The following is a 23,861-nucleotide window of genomic DNA, read 5'->3' as shown; positions in this document are numbered from 1 at the left end:
GACTTTATGTGAGAATAGAGATCTTTGTCGAATTTTAGTAAAAATTCGTAATCTGCCGGTCAAAAGAAATTATATTTTACCTATATAAATCTTTGAAGTTTATTTTTTTTATGAAAATACCTTTAAAAATTATTGTTTTTATCTAATTTATGTTTTTTGTTGTAGTGCTATTTTAAAAAAAACGTAAGTTTTAAAAGGGCAAAATCATATGATTTCCCTATTTGTCGTGCGTTTTACTCGACTACAAGCCTTTAGGTCAAAGTGTTGGTCAAAAAAAAACTAGTAAAAACAAAACAAAAAAAATATGGACACTATCAAAAAAGAATTCTTTTGATAACGAATATTGATTTATTATTGTTATCAAAAACATTTTTCACTTTGTGGGATGACATTTTACACTTATTTGTTTATAAATTTGTATAAACCACTTTGATTTTTACAGTAATTATAAGTTAGTTAAATTCCTGACGATGAGGTAGTAACCTCGAAACCGGTCGAAGTGTAATTAAAAAAATTAAAGTGGTTTATACAAATTTAAAAACAAATTAGTGTAGAATATTGATTTGACTATAATTTTTTTTTCATTACCTTGTGAAGTAGATACCTACTAACTATAACGTATTTATGAAAACTTAAAGATTGCATTATTTAGGGTTATTTGACAACTTTAACGTGTGGTTGCCAAAACTTGTCGGTTGAGTCAACAAATAAAATAGTTCACAAAAAAAGTATTTTCAATTTTCAACAATATTATAAATTGCAATGATCCACAAATTTAATGCTTTTAACATCCATAATGCTCACTTACTAATTTACTTTCATTTTAAATAATTTTCAAATTAACTCAGTAACATTAATATTTTTAATCCTAAGATTATTTTATATCAAACACACTTTCATACAAATACACACAAACATATCCCTTTAAATATATATGTATATATATATATATATATAAACGCACGAAAAAAAAAAAAAAATGTATCATTATTTAAAACGTATGATTTTTAATATTTTCAATTGAATCGGCATTCACTTCGTAACACTTCATTATAAATTATTATGAAAATAAAACTTTGTTATCAGTGTTACACAATTTCATTATTTTACAAGAACACAACTACAGTTTTGGGAGAGCACTCCTCCCATCGACGGGTGATATAAAACTAATATAATAAACTCAGAATATTGTTCACAATGTCATCATATTGTAAAATAATAAAATTGTGTAACACTGAGAACAAAGTTTTATTTTCATAATAATTCGTATGATTTTTATTTAAAATCTTCGCCGGTCCGTCTTAAACCATCCTTGTCTTTATAACGTTATTTTTATCTATGTTTCTGTTAAATAAATAAACAACCTATATTTATTTATTGTCTGAAGTAATGTTTCTTTTTTACTTTTGCTTTCAGCTTTGTACACTTTTTTGTTGTTTTTTAATCTGTTTTCATTTAATTATTTAGTTGAATTATTCTTTAAAATATTATATTTAAGATTATGAGTCACGTAACATTTTAATTTGTTTACTGCTGTGATTTATCTTCTTATACAATCTTGGAAAAGTGTCTTTAAACCGTTTATAAATAAATATGAATCATTAATATGATTGATGATGATTACTTAAACAACCTTTTTTTTTAAAAAAAAATTTACGTAGAATTATTTAAATTCAAATTAGTTGAATAATGAATCCCAGGGGGTACAAGATTTTAATTTCGCAAAGCTTTTAAGTTCCGAGTTCAAGAACATGTATAAATTACAAAAATGGTGACAAGTGACGCTGGAAATAGAAAAGATTCATCTTAAGCACAGAATTAAATTTCCCCAACTTTTCATAGTAAACGAAAAATAAAATTTGCGTCGTGGTTTTCATGAATTATTTCATTATTCTGACAGTTCAACTGGTGATGTCATACTCATTAACTTTTTCCATGAGAATTCCAAGAGCCACTGTGCAGTGGGAGACAGGCATGGCACCTGCAATGCCTTACAGAGTTTTTAAGTTGAACAAGAAAACTTTGCATCGCCATGGTCTTGACGTCACAAAGAAAAACTTTATATTATTTTTAGTTTCTGAGATTGGACTCACACTCACTCACTGAAGCATTTCGTGCACATGTTTATTTTGCATTTTGAAACTAGCAAAATAAACTGTAGTGTTGCATTTGGAAACTACCAAATAAACGGTTATTTTGCACTTTAAAACTACTGAAATAAAGTGCAGTTCTGCAGTTTCAAACTATCAAATAAAATGATATTTGAAATATTTTGGCCCGTAGATATATGAAAATGGTATTTTTTTTTTATTAAAAGGTAATTTTAATAATACGAGTTTTTTTTTTTTTGCAAATAACTGCCAACAATCGAAGCACTGAGTGTGTAAACTCTATCTGCCCACTCAAAAAGAGCTTTTATTAAAAAATATTTTAAGTCACATTTTTTTTATTTCAAATCATTGTTTATTACTCGGAAAAAAATAAAATAATAAAAATAAACGAAGTTGTCCCTCAGAAAAAAGTCTATGTGCAAAATGCCAATTTTTCGGGAGAGGTTAAAGACGATTCATGAAGTAATTAATAACTATTTTGTACATCAGAAACTTTAATACATACATATATAGTACATATATGTATATATTAATACCTTATATTACTTTATAAAGTGATCAATTCATCAATTGACTGTTCTGATTTGCTGGAGTTGGTGTGTTTCCGTGTACCTGGTTGACAAACCCGCCACAGATCTCCTTCTTGTTCTGCAAGTTCAAGGACCAACTATCACATGCAGTCGCCTATCCCTAGGCTCCATAGATATGGCAATCAGTATGAGGACAAGGCTGATATATTTGGTTCTGTACTTAATAGTTATAAAATGAGTCTGATTTCTTATTGCCTCTCGCAGTGTTATTCTTAAACTTTTCTTAATATTTAATAATGTTTTTTCTTTTTTTGTTTTTTCATATTTATGTATTTATTTTGTTAATATTTTTGGTTGCTTATGTGTATCTACCTACTTGTAACTATTGTTATAGTTACGCAATTTTAGAATTTTTTGTTGTGTATTTATAAATGATTTTTTTAAATATTTATGTTCAATATATGTTAAAGGCAATTTATGCCGTTTATGTAAAAATAAATTAATAAATATACGTAGGAATGAATTCGTATTGCGTATAGATGCATAAGAGTTCCTACCCAGTTGTAGGTTGACGTAAGGCATTAACAAAGCTTATGATCTGTCATTGGCTGGTTTAAGTGGCTACTTTACACACTATGTCATTAAGTTAAATTAAGATTTAAATAACTCCATAGGGAGAAAATCCAGGCAGTCTGCAAACATTTGGACAAACTCAAAACATAGATATATCAAGTATTTATTTTTTGCTTTCGCACATTAACTTGCCAATCGATAGTAATGATCTTACGTTTTTTTGTTTATTCACCGTTTTAAGAGCAGTTTTCGATAACACAACTGTCACATATTCCGTTTTTTAGAATTTACAATCCATAGAATCTGGACATGTACACTCTTTTTATTTTATAAGAATTTTTCCGAGAAAATTGTAGCTCAAATATTGCTACTATCAAAAAAATATTAATATGAAAATGATATATAGAATATAGAGCTGTTTAAAATAATAAAACTGTTTTATTGTTGCAATATATGACATTCAAAAGACACCTTCAAATTCGCATAATTAGATTTAAAAAAATAAGTTAAAATTTGGTTGGCGAGAAGATATTGCTTTTAGCAACTAGCTCGTCAAAGTGCAAATATTTTAGTACTGGAGATAAATAAAATATGTGCATACGACTACAGCTCACTTTTTTTTAAATTAAAGAATAAAAAAGTTTTTTTTTTCTGAATTTATACAGGTATATCTTTATTGATTTGAAATAAAAAAAAATAATACGGTTAAAATGTTTCTGCAGAAAGCAACCAGCCATAAAAAAGTGAAACTGAGAAAATAGCACTTTTATGAATAGTGTGTATAATCAAATCTACGCAACAGCTGGAATGTTTTTGACTTTAACAAATTATAAACAACAAATGCATTAGTTTTTATATATAACAAATAAGAATCTAATTATCTATTTGATCAGTTTTAATGATTTTTAAAGTACTGTCAGATTTTTCTAGTGCTGTGCATTTTTGCGATCGACATTACATATTTTCAGAAGGTGTTTAATCAGATTTTGCATGAAAGTGGTCTGATTGTTTTTAACAGAACACAAAATTGATCTTACTGAACCTAAAAACAACAATATTTTTTTTTTTTAAATTTTAGACTGGCAGCTTTCTGCAAAACTACGTTCAGATAAAGAGATTTTTTTATACGAAAACATAAAAATTCAAAACGTGTTTAATAAATACCGTCGTTTCGAAGACTAATGACAAGATGCTTCTTCGAAATGAGTAATTTTTAGAAAGCGTTTTTTTTTAACGGATGCCGTAATAAACATCAGTGAATCCAATTTTTTGCCTTAATTTGCGCTCGTTTGTTGTCATTATTTTTAATAATGGAGGGAAACACAAGAACTGCGTTCAAAGCTAAACACTCTTTATGTTATTTGCTTAAGGAGAAGAAATTTAAGGAGACTTAATGATTTATTCCGAGGACGCGGTAGAAACTTGAGAAGCAAACGAATAAATAAATTACTAAGAACATGTTTTACCCGAAGACTTTCTAAGAGCTTTAGCCATAGAATAATATAAGCTCCGCGAGACTGTCTCTGCCATGAAAAGCTCTCTTGCATCCTTAATACTATTTGAATTAAGTTTGTCGTATGAAAGGGACAAGGCTTGTAAAGTTCCCGAATATAAATAAACCTATTTCCGAAGTCGATTTCTCTCCTTTTTAATGTTAGTTGGGTTAATTGGAAGAGGAAGATCGCATCCAGATTTGTCGAGAGTTTATCAAACAAAGTAGACTGAAATTAGATTCGAGAGAGTAAAAACTTGATGAACATACAAGGACTGAAAACTACTTAAGAATACGCGATTAAACAATAACTATGAGAGTGTAATTATGCCATTTTGCTGTTCAATTAGCAATGTTGTTACTTTCTAAGTCTTACTTGAGTTTTGATATTCCCGATTAAATAACTTATACCGGGGATAATAAAGGGGATATGGACGGAGGTATTGAAAAATACACCACAACACCCAGACCAATTGAGATAAAAATATTTCTTGGATTTTTTTCTTGCAACTGACGGGAATCGAACCCGCGACGCCAGTTTCACAGTTGGCCGTCTTACCACTGCTATAGCATTGAAAAATAACATGCTATGTGGTCTTTGTTTTTTTTTGCTTTTTTGACGAGTTATGTCTACATTTCGAATAGTTGAAAAGTATTTTCGCTATTCGCCGTTTAAGTTATAACTTCACCTTAACTCAAATAACGCCGCAAATTTATCATCAATCCATCGCCGCTCTTCATCATCCACCGCCTCAAGACGAAATTGTGTGCCTGCGGTGTTCTTAATCACCAATTTCCTGACAGCGTGAGCTGATCGCCGGTACCAAAAATTTATTTACCTGCGTTGATAAAATATTTTTATTTGGTTTACAGTTTGTTCATTAAAATATCAAATATTACTATAAAATACAAATTTAATTAAGTTTATATATATGTACTGACAATTTCCATTACTTAAACGGAAAAACAATTTATGTGTTCCATAAAGGACAAATTCAAGAAAGAATAATTTTTTATATAGAGCATGTCATTATTACAATACCGTTTTCTCCGGTCACGCAGACATTTTTCATCTTTCCTATGTTAAATATAAAAGATTTATAGGCATTGAAAATTCACCTGTTTAATTATACGAGTATGTCATGAAAACTGTATATTCATGTTCATGTTCGTACCTTCTTCAATATTTTTAAAGTTTTTTATTTTATTTTTTATTTTCTTATTTAAATAAAACAAAATTTAAATTTTATTATTTATCATTTATATGTATTTTATTTTTATTTATTATTATTTAATTTTGTATTTTTTAATTTTTTATTATTGTTTATTATATTTTCTGAATTACTAACATTTCTTAACTTTAAAATTTATTTTATTCTATTACTGGGTTATTTTAATGTGTACACTTAATAAATAACTTACAGAGCCGTCGAAAATGCTGATTGACGGTTTTTACAATTTAGATTACAATGTACCCTTATTTTATAGATGAATATGTATTTTTTTAAAATTAATACCTTTATTAGCATAAATAAACAATTAAAAATACATTCAGTAAAAAAATGGGACACGTAAGGTTGAACTTGCCAAAAAAGAGTTTGGCTCTTGTGTTTGGTAAGTTTACAAAATAACAGTAAAAAAAACGAAAAATGCAAAACAAAATAATAATAAAATAAATAAAAAATTAAACAATTTTAAAAAATTGAGAAAATATAACGCTAAAAAATATCAAATAAAAACACAAAATTTATAAATTTATAAACACAGCCACATATCAAACATACATCTCCATTTTCAAAATACATGTTAATTATGTCAAGAAGCTTTTCTTTAATTTATCCTTAAATTTTCCGTAATTTATTTCTTGACGTAGAAATAAATTACGGAAAATCATCATATTTAAAAACTGTTGTTTTTTTCCCAAATAAATAAATTTAAAAAAAATGCACGTTTAGTTTAAGACTTAAGAATAGAGGCAAATTAAATCATATTCTCATGCAATTACAATTTGCGGGACCGCAAAAATGATGCATTGTTGCAGTTCTGACATCCTTCTACTAACACTGCTTCTGTACAATTGCATATTAAGCGGATTACTTGCTCAGTGCACTTGAATATTTCCGCCATTGTTCGCAAAGTTGGCAAAACTCATTAAATTTATTAATAAGCTTGAATTTTATAACATCTCACGTTTTCTATTTTACGAGAAGCTTTCTATACCAGCTACCATTATTAGCTTCCGTCTTGTCAGTTGTCAAATTCTTAAGCGTACCGTTTTAGATCACAAATTGTGGTAGGAATAATTTATCACTCCACAAAGTTTTCTATTGATTCTAATAACCACGTAGAATTATGAAAGTATTGTAGTTCATTTTTTAAAATAAAAAATGGACAATCATTTTTTTTTAAATAGTAAAGGTTGCACATAATTTTTGAAAAAAATGCTACTCAAGACATTGTATTTGCTTTTATGTTAAACGTATTATTTATTTGGGAAAAAAACCACGGTTTTTACATGTAATTCATATAGAAGATAAGGATACATTGGAACTTAAATTGTAAAAGCAGTCAATTAGCATTTTCCACGACCATGTAAGTCATAAATCAAGTGTACACATAAAAATAACCTGGGTTAAATAAATGACTGGTCATAGAATAAAATTACTTTAAAACTAAGACACGTTAGTAATTTAGAAACTGCAAATAAAATATATAAATATAATAAAATAATAATAATAATAATAAAAAGTTAAAAAATAAGATAATAATAATAAATAAAATATATGTTTATATATGAAAAATAAGTACATTTATAAATATATTTATTATATAAATAAAAATATGTATATAAAATATATCTCGATGTCCCTTATGTTTGTCAATGCTTCTTTCTTTTTTTAAAAATGTTTTAAACTATTCTTTTATTGTAATATTTAAACCTTATAAATTGTATACATGGACAATGTCCGTTAATAAATAAATAAATAAAAGACGAGTGATACTTTAATCCTTTGAAACTTTTTAAATTTGGAACATCCAGTGACCGATTTAATCGCTTTCGCGACATCTTCGAGACTGGTATCTTTATTAAGGAGTTCAATGTATTTATACAAAACAGAGGTAAAGTTAGATACTTCAAAATCATATGAAAGTAAATTAAATAATATTATTTTTATCTTAAGGATCATTATCAATTTTTTTTCGGGTTAACTAATGAGTTGATATAATGCTATTTAAATTAGTTTAAGTATTTAATTTAATTTTTTAAAGTCTTACTCGTCTTTTATTTATATTTTAAAGTATCACTCGTCTTTTATTTATATAACAAATTACAATGAACTAACATCAAGAATTTTTACTTTCAAACTTAAAATTAATAATTGTTTTTAAATAAAAAAATAAAATAACTTATGTAATAATATTGAGGAGGTACAAAACATAAACATGAATATAAAATTTAATGACACACTAATATAATTATACAGGTGTATTATCAACGCCCATACGTAATCTTTTATATATTTAGTATAGGGAGATAAAAAATGTCTGCCTAATCGCAGAGAACGGTATTGTAATAATGACATGCTCTATAGAAAAAAACATTATTTCTTGAATTTGTCCTGAGTATCGGCAAATTAAATGTAGTTTTGAGTTTTGCCCTGTTGGGCACAAGATATTCTAAAGAACTTGTAAGTGTGCGGTAATCTATGACACAATTTACAAGTTGAAATAGGAATAATTGATCTGCAATCACTCTTTTGAACTTCAGTGTTTGAATTGCATTTGGAGTACAATCAAACCGTATTTTATTTAATTACAAGCCTTCAAAATGGAATGTCGAGAAGACGAAAGTGAGCAATTTCGACACCTCCTTTCGTTCGCGTTCAATCGCTCGCAAGTCGCCTCGCGTATTTATGCCTCCACTTTCGGCAGAAAAAATACGCGGGAGAGACGCGCACGTGTCAAACAAATTGCTATTGTCATGAGGCCCTGTCCGTGCGCGTTTGCATGCAAATAATGCGGCCGCGCGCGGAGATGGGTCTAATCATAGTTCCGCGGAGATAGCCTGCCCGTCTATCTAGGTGACAATGTCTCGGAACAATGTTTTGTCCTACGAATCGCTGTTTACACGTGGAAAATGTAATGTCCACTTGTAAATGGCCTTTAACTCCGGCTGGATTGCAAATATGCAAATAGATATAAATAAAAAAAAGGGACGAAACAATAAATAAAGTGATGAAATTATTACCTGCTCAACCCATACATTCGTTGTCATGATCTGATTCTTCAAGTTCTGAAACAAAATAACAAAAAATGGTTAAAACATGATTAAATTTCAATATTCCCCTTCGTCGCACTAGACATACGGTAAAACTTTAATTATTCAAATCAATTGGGACCGAACCCCATTCGGATAGTCAAAAATTCGTCTATTTAAAAAAAAGTATATTTTAATTTATTACGTATGTTTGCTGCAAATGAAAAATGAGTTTTTAATCAATTAAATACAACAGTAACACTTTTACTTGTTAAGCGTAGTTACAAGTGCTGTACATTAGTAGTGTACGTACGTACCGTACTTTATTTTAATTATTTTCATTTATTTTTTAAATTTATTTTATATTTTATTTATTTGGATAACTAACAGCTATAATGATCTAATATATGTATATATATATATAAAAACAAATAACAGGTTTTTACAAGTAGCATCACAGTAAGTTAAAAAAGATTCTCGAACATAAAATGAATAATGTAAATTCAAAAGAAAAGAAAAAATACTACGAATTATTTCGAAAGCAAACGCCGTACGTCATTAAGATTATTTGCAAATAAATCTATGTTAAATGATATATTTATTACAATAAAATTATTAAAAGTTCGCCATAAATATGAATTTTGCCTATAATTAAATGAAACAAGAGGTATGTGAAGAAGAGGGTTATTTCATAAAACTTTGGAAGGAACATTGATAGAAAGTTTGCATAGTAGTTCAAGACAGTCGATTGAACCAGAGGTAATTTTTAGTAAATAAATTATATCCGCTATTTCACGACGTTTTTGCAGAGGCAATAAGTTGATGTTTTTTACATCTCTGAATATACTGGTCGGGTTTAAACTCAAGTTTCAACCGGAAACACATGAACTTTACGATATTTAGAACGCAGAAAATTTTTCAAAATAAAACCTTAAAAAAAACAAATGGTTGCTTACTTCTGCAGGGGAGAACTTCTGCAGATTTTCGTAAATTTTTATCGTTCTAAAAATTTATTTTAATGTCCCAATATGTCTTTTTGCTCATACTGATCATCGTGGTTTCAGATGTGACAGGGTTTAAAGAACATCCTGTATATATATTAAATGTGTTTGTATACATTTGTATGTGTATGTTTATATGTTAATATATTTAATACCGTACTGTATACTCAATACCCATATACCTATGTGGGTACATTTCCTTATTGATATTATAAACTTGTTATTTTTTCTTTTAGTCTTTCTTACGTTTTCCTTATTTTTAACTTAATTTATGTACTAATTTATTTATTTATATTACGGCGCAAGTGTTTTTTACGAAAAGAAAAAAAACAGTTATACAAATAAAAAAAAAAACAGTATAAAACATGGATAAATAAAAGTAACAAGAAAAATATAGCAAAAAAAATACTTACAGGATATAAAACGGCCTATTATCTATCCACCTGCTAACTATCTTCTTATAAACATTGTAACTGACGGACGATTTTTTGTCAGGGTACAATACAATTAAAATAAATTGGTATCTTTACTTCATATAAAATATTAAAAATGACTTTCGAACAAAATGTACGTGTTTTAAATATAATCTAGAAATTTTCTTTGCACCTGCGTTGTTCCAAATATATATGTTGCAGAAGTGTGATCCACAAGGAAAAGTTTCTCATAACTTTGTTCAATGGAATACAAGACCACTGAGACACATCGGATAAAGAAGTTTACCCTTAACAAGTATTGTACTCGTTTTGAACTATTGTCCTGGAAAAGTTTACAGCAATCTTGAAGATACGGGCTCTTATGAAATTTCCAGAAATTTAGGTAGAATTACAGACGGAATATTGCCATTTATTGTTATTTGTTTAAAAAAGAAGTCGAGTAAATTTATGGTTAGTAAATATCTCGTGCAATAAGCTTGTTAAGCGGTTTTTAAAACACAAAAAAGAAATTTTAACTCTAAAAGACTGATAAACCCCTTTGTTGGTGAGAAGACCGGAGTTTGACTTTTGCAAAAAGAATGCCATATTCAAAAAAATATTTATTTTTTGTTTTGGAATTCAACCATAAACAAGTATAGGTACCTACTTGAATTCAATATTTGAATATGAACGACTTTTAGTTTTGGAATTTAATCATAAACAAGTATCTAGGTACCCAAAGTTCGGTCAGAACAACGTCTGTCGGGTCCGCTAGTATAAAATAATAATAAAATAAAAACTACCGAAAAAGTGAATGAATATTTTTTTTCAATTAAGACTTGAGCAGCTAATTAGTTTCCATTACGTCCCATATAAATCAATCTCACCGTACATACTTCAGTGTGTAACTTTTGGGGCATTCATAATAGTTCTCCCATTTAGCCTAATGGCGGCTCGACCATAAACACGCCCGAAAGAGTCCTCATAAGATGGTGGCTAACAATGCTCTGTAATGAGGACAATTTGGCTCTGTTGACCGAAACTAGTGCCAGCAAGGGGCGAAACGGCCCGAGTAATATAATTGTGCAGTAAATTAATTACAAATCCCAGTCTAAAGGGTACAGGAAAGGCAAGGGCGGCGGGGCACGAATATAGGCGGAGGACATAGACGGGGGAATCTGAATTGAAAATTGAATTGAAATCAACCCTTAGCAAAATAGCCTAGTAAATTTATTGCTTTTCAGGAAAAACAGTTTGACAAAAGGTTGAAAAATATACCCTTTTTCAACACAATGAACACAATACTTCTTCTCAGTTTATAATAAAATATTAATTGAGTTAAAAGTGTTAGATGGTAACTTAAGTTTTGTTCGTTTTTTTTCAAGCTTCAAAATCAAAACTCATAGTAAAATAAAATGGTAAAAATTATGCGTCATTCGATTTTTTTTTTGTTTTACAAGATTTTGTATTTGTTTTAACGTTACATTAATAAATTGTTTTATATTACAAGCCTTCAAAATGTGTTACAATTTTTTTTGTAATTATATATTTTTATTTTAAACCTCCATGATTAAAAGCGATATACTTTCTAAATCACTAAAGATATATGAAATCTAAGGTTTCAAATATTAAAAAAAGGAATCAATTCATTAGTTACGTAAACCTTGACGAAGAAGCTTGTTTGCTTTGAAACCGGTCAGTGGAAAAAAAAATAATAAAAAATTCGTGGTAAAAAACCAAGTTGTTTTATTTATTTTATTATATATGAAATCGATTGGAATTAGTAAAAGTGTTTTCTTTTAAAACATTCCGTGATACATTAAGATTTTGTGACAGCAAACAAACATCTCAGATTAAAGTCACCAGTTGCGAAGTCCTTGATTACACGTGCTAATTACTAAATTTTTTAACTTTAGTATTTTTCTCATATCTCTCTCTTCAACTTGTTAAAAACAATGAATGTCTTTTTAATTTAATAACGAATAATTTTATGGCCTGACTCCATATATTTCCCTAGAAGCCAGCGCGATACTTTTCGGGAGACGTTCACGTAAGTAACTCAGTGTGAACGTCCGAATTTGTCCGACAAAATTGGCAATTTCAAATTCCATCAACTTAATGGGGAAGATTATATTTTAAAGTAATAATCATCTTGAAGTAATTATTAATAAACAGAGATATTAAATGTATTCAAACAGTTAAGTACTTACACACTTCTAAATACAATTAAAATAGTATATTATGCACTTGTACAGCCATTGCTTTCCTATGGAATAATTGGATGGAGGGGAGCTTTTTATTTTATTGTAACGAAACCAACTGGCTCAAGAAGATGTTTAAAAATTGTTTTCAGGTGTTGCCTAGTATGTGAAATAATTCAGTCAGATGAATTTCTTCACTACAATAAAGGTTTCAGCTCTTTAACTTCACTAAAATCTACAAATGGAAGAGTTGAAGACATATGGATGTTCAAATATAGGAAAAGTGGTGAATTTTACACAGTGTGTAAAGTGGCTACTTAAACCAGCCGATGACAGATCATAAGCCCTGTAAATGCCTTGACTGCCATATTCCATTATTTTATTTTATTTTATTTTATTAACATAAACGGCAAATCTGCCTTTAACAAACATTTATAATATTAACATATAAGGCTTAATATTTTTTTCCTTTTTTTCAAAAACATGAATTTTAAAAACAAGATTTATAAAAAAAAAAAAATCAGACCAAAAATTATACAAGATTTATATTTAAAAAATAACCTAAAAATTATACAGCATATTCAGTATAATGTTTAAATAATAAAACATTCTACAGTAAAACAATAAGAAAATCATAAGTACTGTTTCACACAGCTAGGCAAAGTGAACAAAAAACGGTATGTAAAAAGCATGAATAAATTAATATAATTACCATTCACCATCTTTGAAAAAGTTCAAAAGGTTTGTGCAATAGGAACAATACCCTACACTAAATATATCAGATACGTAGGAATAACTATTGCCAAGTTCACGAAGTCTATTTAATACTGCATTACAAGTATACACTGTCCGTGAATTGTTGCTACAAAACGGTGGCACCTGTCTAGTCATTCTCCCAGGCACCCTGAAGTTGATGAGAGATAACAGTTCAGGGCAATCCCATATTGAATTTACAATTTTGAATAAATTTAAAAGGTCTATAATTTTCCTTCTATCGTTAAGTTTTAACAAATTTAATGTTTTTAGTAAAACATCGTAATTTAAAAATTCATGATTGATTCTAAGTTTAAAATTTATATACCGTTAGAACTTTTTTTGGACTCTTTCAAGAGAATTTTGGTGACAGTTGTAGTAAGGAGTCCATATTGTAGAGTTATACTCTAACTGGTTTCTCACTAATGAGGTATACATTAACTTCAAAGTGCCTATGTTTTTGAATTCCTTAGTCACACGTAAAATGAAGCCTAACATTTTTAGAGATTTACTAGTAATATTATTTAACAACAACAACAACAAACCATCACGCCGTTTCTCCGTAGGGGTAGGCAGAGAGGATAGAACGCCATAACACTCTATCTTGACATACAGACCTCGCTTCCTCTACATTCATACATCTTCTTATCCACGCACGCCGATTATTCCTACTTTTGACATGTCCATCTTCAAGTATTTGATGGATTTGATCGTGCCATGTCTTTCTCGGTCTTCCTCGTTTTCTGCATCCATCAACATTATTAATATTATTTATGTGCCTAATAAAGGATAATTTTTTATCAAAAACGATACCCAGGTCGCGCACCTCAGAAGTTGAGCCTAATTGCATATTACCCATCAAATAATCAAATGAAATTGGGTTTTTTATTCTAAAAAATCTCATTATATGGCATTTTTTTTATATTTAACTGAAGTTTATTTGAGGAGCACCACTGGAACATTTTATCTAAATTACGTTGCAGAGTCACACAATCATTTACGTAATTAATAACTTTAAAAATCTTCATGGCATCGGCAAACAGCAAAAATTTAAGGTATTCTCCATCCCTTTTATAGTTGTTAATCTTAATGACTCCCGAGGGGGTGAAATCCAGTATTTTGTCTACAAACATTTGAACAAACTCAAATATTGCAATAAAATAATAGTTTTATTTTTATAATTCAAGTTATACAACATATTCAATAAAAAATAAAGATAAAAAGGCTTAAGAAATATAATAATAGAAATAAACGTATATGTTTATTAATTAGCTTAAATCAAAAATGTTACTCAATGGGAAAAAGAAAAAAAGAGGGAAAAAGAGAAGAGGAGAGATTAGGGAGGGTAAGGAGATGTTTTTTCAGACGTGATTTAAACAGAGACACTGTAGTAACATCTTTGATGGTGGGTGGAAGATGATTCCACAGTCGAGCCGCATGAACACTATATGAGTTAGAGAAGTATGAGTTGTGGATGGGTATTAAGAGAGTGCTTTGAGGATTAGAAAGAAAAGGTTAACCATGAACTGATAAGCGTTGAAATTTTTAACGTATAATAAATTAATAGTAAAAATATAATAACATATTACAATAGAGATGAAGAACATTTAAGAGAAGGTAATATAGAAGTCTAGGCATCCACAGGGCTTTCTTTTTCTTCTATTCTCTTAAATGTTCTTCATCTCTGTTGTAATATGTGAATATAAACCGCTCTCCAGGGAGTTGAATCCAGTCCTTGTCTACAAATATTTGGACAAACTCAAAATATTGATGTAAAAATACAAAGTAATACACAATATTTGAGTGTGTCCAAATGTTCATAGACAAAAGACTGGATTTCACCCCCTCGGGGGTCATTAAGATTAACAAATTACAACAGGGATGGAGAATACCTTACATAAGGGAATATGGAAGTCAAGGCTTTTACAGGGCTTATGACCTGTCATTGGCTGGTTTAACGCCTTAAAATTGAAAAATTGTTTTCAGGCGTTGCCTAGTATGTGAAATATTTCAGTCAGATGAATCTCTTCACAACAATAAAGGTTTCAGCTCTTTAACTTCATTAAAATCAACAGATGGAAGAATTGAAGAAATATGGATGTTCAAACATAGGCAAAATGGTGAATGTTACACAGTGTGTAAAGTGGCCACTTAAACCAGCCAATGACAGGTCATAAGCCCTGTAAATGCCTTGACTTCCATATTCCCTTATTTAAGGTATTCTCCATCCCTGTTGTAATTTGTTAATAGTTAAATTAAATTATAATGACATGTGATGGAATAGAATCACAATTTAGAAAAACAAAATAAAGATAAATAATAAATAATAATACTCCAAAAGAGACAATGTCAAAATAATAATCAGGCTTAAATATTAAAATACAAATTGTGAAAAAAATCATTCATACAAAAGCAAATATATAAAATAATAGTTTTATTGAAATCAATAGAAAAAAAAAAATGTAAAATCATAATTGAAATATGGTTTCTAGAAACTAACTCAATACTGTTATAAGAAATTAAAGTAATTAATAGTTTGCCAAATAACAGTACTAAATTAAAAAATACAAAAATTCCTAGTGAAAAAACATAAAAATATTAAGATATATAAAAAGAAAATGCAAGTATGGGAGGAAAGGAGATTGGTCAATATCCGCTAATCTCGATCTTTTAAAAGATTGACAACCTCGTGGATTTGATTTATCAATGCAGTGCTCTATGGACCACTGGGTATGAAAAAATCTTACCTGATTTTTAATAATATTTATTTATTTCGACCAAGTAAAAATCAACACAGAAGTTTATGCACTATCATATAAGAATGAGACCAAAAAGCTATACAAAAGCTTATCAGAATACACGTTTAAAGCTTAAGTATTTCCGTCTTAAAGTTATTTATATAAAGTTGCAAAATCTTTGTCCATTTTTCACGTGCTTGTAACATAAAATATTAAATCTTTTCAGTGTGTTATCCGTAAAATATGATACTATTAAGAAAAAGGGATTGTATACTGGTCTTTGAAAGAAGGCTTTCATATGAATAGGTCATAGAGGATTCTAGGCTTTGAAAACTTAGAAATAAGTATTGGACACCTTCGAAAATAATTTTTATATCACGCACCCTTTGCATGTGAACCCTTTAGTGATACTTATTTTTAATATGTGAAAAATATGCCCAAACAATGTATCAAAAATAAAAATGGTTATACAGCGATTTGATCTTTTAAATAATATTTTTAAAAGAATACATTAAACATTTTAACATAACATTTAAATTTGTTAAATAACATATTTATGAAATCAATAAAAGCCATCGAGTAAGGACCATTCGAACTTATGAAAAACTATGTAATAAAGCTAAAAGTAAAAAAAAAATGTCGTTATTTATTTCATTTTTTTTTGTCTAAATAAGATTAAACTTTTCCATGCAATCCGTTTTGTTCATTCATAATCGCAATTATGAGTATGATTTAAATTATTGAATATAAGAGTCCCGACTGAACATGGAACTTTATAGCAAGTCGAGGCAAGAAAATGAATAAATGGTTCAAAATGGAAATGTGTAATTTCAAATTTTTTAAAGTATTCAAATATTTTTAACTTAGCCTTTCAACACTTAGAGCACCGGCCGAATACCCATGGAATTTACCCTGTGCCCGGCCCATTTTCGTGAAAGTTCATGCTTTGTGAAGGGTGTCATAATTATGAAAATACTGGGTACGATTGAAACTTCTCATATTTATTTGAAACAACTTAATAAGTGATTTTTGTATGATAGAACATTGGCCTTTATGAAAAGCCACATTGCAATGTTCGCACATGTACAGGGTCTAACTTTTTTTTTTGTACTTTGTATCCCGGAGCCGTGTCAACACGTGATCATAATAACCACGCGTTGTGTCCTGGGCCTGTGTTTTTACGTAGTTTTCCAACAGCGATAAAGTACTAATAAAAGTCACTAGATGTCAATAAAATGCACTTGACAGCTAGTAAACCACGTGAAAACACGAGATCGGGACACAACGCGTGGTTATATAATCACGTGTTTACATGGCTCCGGGATACAAAGTGTTAAGCGCAACTGGCCTTGAATGTTCTAAAATGCTATTCAATTATTTAAGACACTAAAAATGGATGCGTAATTAGCCTATTGATTTATTCAACGGTTTATTTATCATTATTATTTGTTATAGGCAGGCACTGTACTGCTATTTATCTGCGTTCTTCTTCTTTCAAAAGAATTTTTGAACTAGTTGACCGAAATAGAATGAACAACTAGATTGGTTATTTATTCCAATCTGAAACTACCCTGCAAGAAAGGAAGATTTTCTTGGGATAAAGGTGGAATTGGGAACGACAGAGCTTCCAGTTATGACCACGTAAATTTGTGTTGGGATTGAATTGATACATCTTATTCAGTGGTCGTCATAGTAATTATTGAGTTTATTCTCATTTCATTTCATTTCACTTCATTTATTTATTCAGATATTTAGAGCATTACAGAAAAAAGACCCAATTCATTCTTAATACAATAAAAGATCACAAATTGCAGTTGATAGTTATGTTATTAAAATAATATAACAAAATGTAAAAAGAAAAATTTAAAATTAGAAAGTGCTTTCCTAAGGGAAGGCCCACTGTCGTGAAATATGTCGACATCCGAGGCGATGCGATTAAGTAGCAAGATTGCTCTACCAACCGGCATAACCATTGGCAGGTTGGTTCTGCATCGTGGTAGGTAAAACAATCGATGCTGTCTTTGTCGAAGATAGTTATCAGGTACGAACAGACCAACATCCATCAGAATTTCTGAGTTATGTATGCGACCACCGATCACCTGGAGAAAGTGAACACCCAAATGAACGTCCCTCCTCCTCTATAATGACTGATAGCCTAGCATCCCCAGTAAAAAGTCGGTTGGAAAGAGCCAAGGATAATATCCACACTCTTTTAGGTACAGATAGCGCAGAATTTTTTTCTGCACTCTCTCAACCATATTATTAGTTTCAATCAAGTCCCCTCTCTTCCGTCGTTCATCCAATGATGTAAGTCCTAGAGATTTTAATCTACCGTGGTAAGGCATCTTTTTGAGTAATTTGGGGATTTTTTTAGCACATTTTTGGACTTTTTCTCAATAAGCTCGCGAGAAAAAAGCCCGATGTTTTTAGTTAAGTAGGGACTCCATACATGATATCCATATTCCAATAAAGGTCTTACATATGTCTTGTATAATAAAAAAATATTCTCTGTAGTGATATTTTGGAAAGTTTTTTTAATCAAATAAATTATTGACTTGGCTTACTTGGCAATAGGCGTGATGTAAGATTCCCATTTTAAATCCATTGATATGATTATGCCGAGATCTTTTTGAGGCTTTGCGGGTTTGAGTTGGACACCACCCAAAATATTAGTATTCATAAGGTTGTTTTTGTCTATGTGAGGAATGACATATTTTTCAACGTTTAGTTTTATGCTTTTAACAAAATAAAAAACACGTATTTATGTAAACAAAACGCATTTTTTTATTAAAGCAGTGGTAAATGTAGGAATAAATGATAAACAAAAACCTTACCATTCACATCAATAACTTAAGCATGCCAAACAAAATAACAGAAGATAAAAATATCTTTTGGAGTGAAAGCAATGTTTCATAATATGTTTTATTATTTTAAACAGTACAAGACATAGTTTATACCTACAGTATAATTTTTTTTCATTAAGAAGTATCGATTTTATTTTTAATGAAATAAAGCTACCTTTATTTATTAAATAAATATAAAACAACTTTGTTTTTAACTCTTTTTCTTCTACCGACCGGTTTCAAAGCTACACAAACTTTTTTATTAAGGTATAATTTAATTATACATCAGATATTATTTTAGCAGTGTTTACAAATGTGTTTACAAATTATTTAATTTGAATATATGGAGCTAATAAGTCAAGTATTTTTATCATGTTGTTCTTGTAAAGATGAGAGGGCCAGAGAGATAGATATGTTGATAAAATATAAGTTTTTAATTTAAGCACTTATTTAGTGGTTATTCATTATAACAAAATAAATGAATATAATTTCGATTTTAACAACTTATTTTTTTTTTTACGACCGGTTACAAAGCTATACAACATTATTTTTATAAAAATATACTTAACTAATGAATTCTAACTTATTTTATTTTATTAATGTTCACAAAATTTATATTCTATTTTATCAACAAAGTAAAATTAAGTTGTATGTTTAAAAAATTTAATATATTAGCATTTTTTTTCCTAAACATTTTCAATTACAGGTAACCTAGTAAGGTAATTTGAATTTTTGTACAAATTACACATTTTCGTGTATAAACATCGATTTATACCGTCGCGATATGTGCCGATCAAGGTTTTGTCCGTAATCAAGGCCGAGATCAATAAAACAAACGCGGTCAGATTTTTTTTCACACAAACGTATTCCCGTAATTTTTTAAATACTCTTTTTTTAGTTAAGGATAGTCCAACGTACTTTTATCTTTTTTGAACAGTATCGGGGGGGGGGGTATCTAAGAGAGAGTTCCAGAAAAACTGTGTTTAAATAGCTAATCATCAAACTGCTAACACCTTGCGTATTGTCTGATATGGGAAGTAACCTCTGAATGACGGGTGGTTTCCGACAAGGCTTAAAAACTTAGAACACCATAGTCTGGTTCTGTACTACGCCAAGGGGTTATGGACCGTAAGTTTGCCGACAGCACGGCATTCGGTCCGCAGCGGCGCTAACGACCCATTCACATCGCTAGATAGCGGATAACGGCATTGTATCGGGCGATGCCAATGTGATAATAAATAATGTAAATTTTGTCAATGGCGAAGTTTCTTGTTTATAATGTAAGAGCTAACTGGCACGAGAGGGTTATTCGAAACAAATCTGCATAATACCCTTATTTTCAATTTTAAGCTTAGATTTTCTCAACATACATTCAATAGGTCATTAAATTTATTTTTTATTCGACAATAAAAATATATAAAAGGAATAAAATTGATTGTTACTTGAATCCACAGATTTTTCATAACATTAAAAAAAAAATATTTTAAAAATAAAATAGCATAAATAGTTAATTCATTTCAAATTACATTTGTTTAAATATTAATGAACTAATAAAGGTTTTTAGGTTGTGCCCGTGTCAAGCCATCATAATTAACAATAAAAAATAAATAGTAAAATAAATAAAATAATATTATAATGCCTTGTGATGCAATAGAATAACAATCCAAAAAAAACTTAGTTTAACTAGTAAATAATAAAATTCCATAGAATACAATGTAAAAAAAATAATTAAATATAAATATTAATATACAAATTTAGATTCATTCATAATTGTCGACAATATTTTGAGTTTGTCCAATTTTTTGTAGACAAAGACCGGATTCAACTCCCTGGAGAGCTGTTAATATTAACATATTACAACAGAGATGAATAAAATTTTAGAGATGGTATCATAGAACTCGTAGAGTAGAAAAAGATGTTGAAAGGAGAGTGAATGCGGGCAAGAAAATAAGTGGCGAACTAAGCACAGTAATTGCTAATAAAAATATGTCAATCGAAACTAAACTGGCAGTGCACAACGGAGTTTAGTCCCAACACTTATGGAAGTGAAATATGGAACTGGCAGAGGAAGGATGACAGCCGTGTGAAGTGGTTGAAATGCGATTACTTCGACGGATGTGTGGAAAATCAATGTAAAACAGGGTTACAAATGATGAAATCAGGCCGGAGTGTAAATCTGATTAAAGTATAATTGGGAAGATATGAACAATGATATGAGGCAAAAATGAACGGTAACATGAGACAAGGACGACCAAGGAAGACGTGGCATGATCAGATAAACCAAAATCTTAAGTCTGGTAATGTCAAAAGTAGACAGGACCGAAGGGCCTGTATGACAGGATGTATGTATGTATATATATGTGTGTGTGTATACGTATCAATATGTGTATACTATTTAGTTTTTATTTTATTTGTCTGTTCTTTCTTTTAATTAGTAAATAATAATTATGTATTAAAATGTAATTGCCTAGCTTGAAACAAGGTATGTACCTTTGTAAACTGAGCAAAGTGTAAATAAAAATTACGTAAAATTATAATATGTATCAATAAATTAATTCATAAATAAGTAGGAATGAGTAGGAAACATTTTTGAGAGAAATATAGAAGTTTATGAGTTGGCTATTCCTTTCTCAAAAATGTATCTCTCTATGTTGCAACAAATTTAGATTTAAATAACTATTTAGGGAGGAAATCAAGCTAGTCTGCAAACATTTGAACATACTCAAAACATTTTTGAATATGAACGTACATTAGAAATCAATTATAACAACATTTAAGTTGGGTATTTTCACGTATTTTGATCATTTTTCTGTGTTAAAATTTATGAAAAATTGTTAATTTTCAAACTACATAAATAAAATAAAAACATTTAAATATTTTAAAAATAAAACTACTCGTTTGTTATTATTCAAACAGAAGGTTTGCAAAAAAATATTAACTAATTTAAAAATAAATATGTGAACATTGTTATTATTAGAGCTTACATAATAATATTTTTATGTGTGCCCTATTTCAAGGTTCAAAACAAATAAATTAAAAAAGCTAGTGGAAGCAGACGTTTAGATTATAATAGACTTAAATATAATAAACAACAATATTTTGAGTTTGTCCAAATTTTTGTAGACAAGGACTGGATTCAACTCCCTGGGGAGCTGTTTATATTAACATATTACAACAGAGATGAAGAACATTTAAGAGAAGGTAATATAGAAGTCTAGGCATCTACAGGACTTATGACCCGTCAATGGCTGGTTTAAGTGGCCACTTTACACACTGTGTAACATTCACCATTCTGCCTATATTTGAACATCTATATTCCTTCAATTCTTTCATCTGTTGATGTTTGTGAGGTTAAAGAGCTGAAATCTTTATTTATGCGGGTGAGATTCATCTAATTGAATTATTTCACCTACATACTAGGCAACGCTTAAAAATGTTATTTTTACAATTTCTTTTTTTACATTTTTTTTAAACATTTTTTTTAAACATTTTTTTTTTGCACGACAACAGGCCAGGAGGCCTAATTACAGTGGTGAATTACATCACAGAGCACCCAGGCTTGGGAAAAATCACATTTTTAATTTTTGTGTTCTCACCGGGAATCGAACCCGGAACCTTCCGTGCGTGAGTCAAGCGTCTTTACCACTACACCACGGAGGCCGCCGATATACTTCTTCATGGACCAGGTAATTTTTCAACAATATTTTGAGTTTGTCCAAATTTTTGAAGACAAGGACTGGATTCAACTCCCTGGGGAGCTGTTTATATTAACATATTACAACAGAGATGAAGAACATTTAGATGCCCTGTAGATGCCTAGACTCCTATATTACCTTCTCTTAAATATTCTTCATCTCAGTTAAATATAATTTATAATAATCCCAGGAGCGTATGACTTGTCATTTTTGTTCGTTATTTTTAATGAAATGTTATTAATAAAAAGAACATTCTACTTTTCTTGGTAATTGGTTACGTTACACGCATTTCTAATTTGAATTGAATTGAACGAAACCTTAATAAAACGTTCTGGTCTTGGGCGGAGAGAACAAGTTAGAGACAAGCACCCAATCACCATGATAAATTAATGTGGAGTCTAACTCGGTAACCGCTAAACTTAGTTGCCTGAGAATTGAGGTTTTGTCGAGTCAGCTATGATTGGTAAAGAACGACTTCACCTGGAAGGCAAGAACACAAAAACACACAAAAAAAAGGGCAATCAGAAGAGGTGAAAGTTATTTAAATTTCACCCCTAGTTTACTGCTATTACTGTTATTTGAAAAAATATATTAAAACAGAGATGAATAACATGTCGTCGCCGTTCAGACAAAAGTCGCAAACGATAAAAGTGACAGTTTTGATTTAAATATGCTATTCGAAGCGTAAACTTCTGTTATTTAAGAGACAAACATCGCAAGCAGAAAAAAGTTGCGTAAATCTGAATGTTTTTTTTTTGTTTTGTGACTTTATACTATTAATTTCAAATTTAATTGTTTATTTAAAAATGTACCTGTCATTTTTTTTATTTTCTCATATTTGTATGCAAATATTGATATATTTATTTGCATAATTTTTTTAATTTAAAAAAAATAAAAAAATATTTGTGTTCTTATAATTTACGCGAATATTTAATTTTGAGGGGCATTTTCAACGAGTTGTAAATAGCTCACTATCAGAAAATGGAAATTAAGTTGGAAATGGGTGGGGTTTAAACCACGGACCTTTGATCCGTGAGTCCGAGACACTAGCCACGGGACCACAACCCGATATACAACCCGAAATGTTAATGTGTTTACTGTATGAAACGGCTGTGTTTTAAAATGTATGAAGTGTTTATTTCTACTCTATATGTGGTTTTTGTAATGTAAAAGCTACTGCGTACCATATATAATATATCAATATTATATTATATATAATAAAAATGCAATAAATAAATAAATATGGCAATGTT

General features: G+C 29.5%; 1 protein-coding gene across 1 annotated transcript in view; it reads right to left on the bottom strand.

Moving 5' to 3' along the window:
- The window catches only part of nAChRalpha1 (nicotinic acetylcholine receptor alpha1), a 104,114-nt gene that overhangs the window by 28,046 nt on the left and 52,207 nt on the right, over nt 1-23,861 (bottom strand). Inside the window, exon 2 of the mRNA XM_088234338.1 lies at nt 8,956-9,000. Coding sequence (XP_088090464.1) covers nt 8,956-9,000 — 45 coding nt within the window. The remainder of the gene's footprint in view (nt 1-8,955; nt 9,001-23,861) is intronic.

The sequence above is a fragment of the Micrasema longulum genome, unplaced genomic scaffold (genome assembly GCF_059751315.1).
Source record: "Micrasema longulum isolate JH-2025_06_02 unplaced genomic scaffold, ASM5975131v1 h1tg001229l, whole genome shotgun sequence".
NCBI lineage: Eukaryota > Metazoa > Arthropoda > Insecta > Trichoptera > Brachycentridae > Micrasema > Micrasema longulum.
The sequence above is the reverse complement of the archived record's forward strand: the minus strand, read 5'-3'. Positions and strand labels throughout refer to the sequence as shown.